Genomic DNA, 1,200 nt, shown 5'->3' on the forward strand with positions numbered 1-1,200 from the left:
TTTTTTTTTCCATTTTGACTCATTTCCTTTCTCTCAGTATCACCGTTATCTTTTGTTTCGGGAAATGTTTTTGAACTCTCGTCCGGCTTGTTGGTCTAGAGGTATGATTCTCGCTTAGGGTGCGAGAGGTCCCGGGTTCAATTCCCGGACAAGCCCAACTTTTCTTTCACGTCCGTGTGTATCTGGCAGCGTTATTTCCATTCGTTTCTTTCTCCTTGTTTCCTGACGACAGGAGTTAATGACTTCCGGTTTGATGAAAATAGGAGTAAGACGTGAAATGGTATTGCTCTGATTAATCGCCTAACATCGAGTTTTGTGTGGATATTTTTTTGTAAATGATTACTGTAAGTAATTAACAAACACTTTTGTGACATTGTTCGATTTGAAATTTGTTTATAAGTGGACTGATTTAACATTTTTGGGGCCTTTGGCCCGGCTGGTGTTTAGCCAGTAAATCCGACATGGCGTCCGGTGTGTCGTCTGCCACAACAAACCTATTAATTAAAGACAATACGGTAAAGGTTATACTTTCTGACAATGTAAAACTGCTTGCTGCTGACGTTATAAAATTAGTTGAAGATAAACTTGGTGACGATAGCGTTCTTGCTATTGTTCCTTGTAATGGATCATATGATGTTACCGTCGTCAATAATAAATTAGCTAGTGTTATAGCACGAGATGGTTTGCTCCATGGCTCTGAAGGTCTTCATTGTAAATTGATAGATTCCAGAGTAAAAGTTGTGTCTTTCATGCATATCCCTGTTTATGTTTCCGACAAGGATATTGAAGTCAAATTGAAATCTTGGGGTGTGACCTCATGTGGTCCTATAATCAGAAAAACTAAGGACTATGATGGTAAAAAGAAGTATGATGGTACGAGGTTTGTAAAGGTGGAATTCCCCCCCACCGTCTGTAGTTTACCGTATGCAACTGTTTTCGATGGTCAGTCGTATTCAGTGCGTCATAATGACCAGGAGAAGGTGTGTTTTATCTGTCTTTTACCTGGTCATGTTGTTTCGAATTGTCCCGAATTCAAGTGCTTCAGATGTTATAAACAGGGCCATGGGAAAAAGAGCTGCACTTCGGTTCTTTGTCCAAGATGCAATTTATATGATTGGAAATGTCAATGTTTACAACCTGATGATAATGTTTTTACTGGAGCTAAAAACAACATTACTGATAACCCTATCAGATCTGTTG

General features: G+C 39.2%; 1 protein-coding gene across 1 annotated transcript; it reads left to right on the plus strand.

Moving 5' to 3' along the window:
* Positions 1–461: 461 nt before the first annotated feature.
* On the plus strand, positions 462–980 carry LOTGIDRAFT_176480 (hypothetical protein; the record flags this gene model as incomplete). Its single annotated transcript, XM_009050794.1, has 1 exon — positions 462–980. A coding segment is annotated over one exon (519 nt), but the record flags the coding sequence as incomplete, so codon positions are not given.
* Between the last annotated feature and the right edge of the window lie 220 nt (positions 981–1,200).

The sequence above is a fragment of the Lottia gigantea genome (genome assembly GCF_000327385.1).
Source record: "Lottia gigantea unplaced genomic scaffold LOTGIsca_1550, whole genome shotgun sequence".
In the NCBI taxonomy this organism is placed as follows: domain Eukaryota; kingdom Metazoa; phylum Mollusca; class Gastropoda; family Lottiidae; genus Lottia; species Lottia gigantea.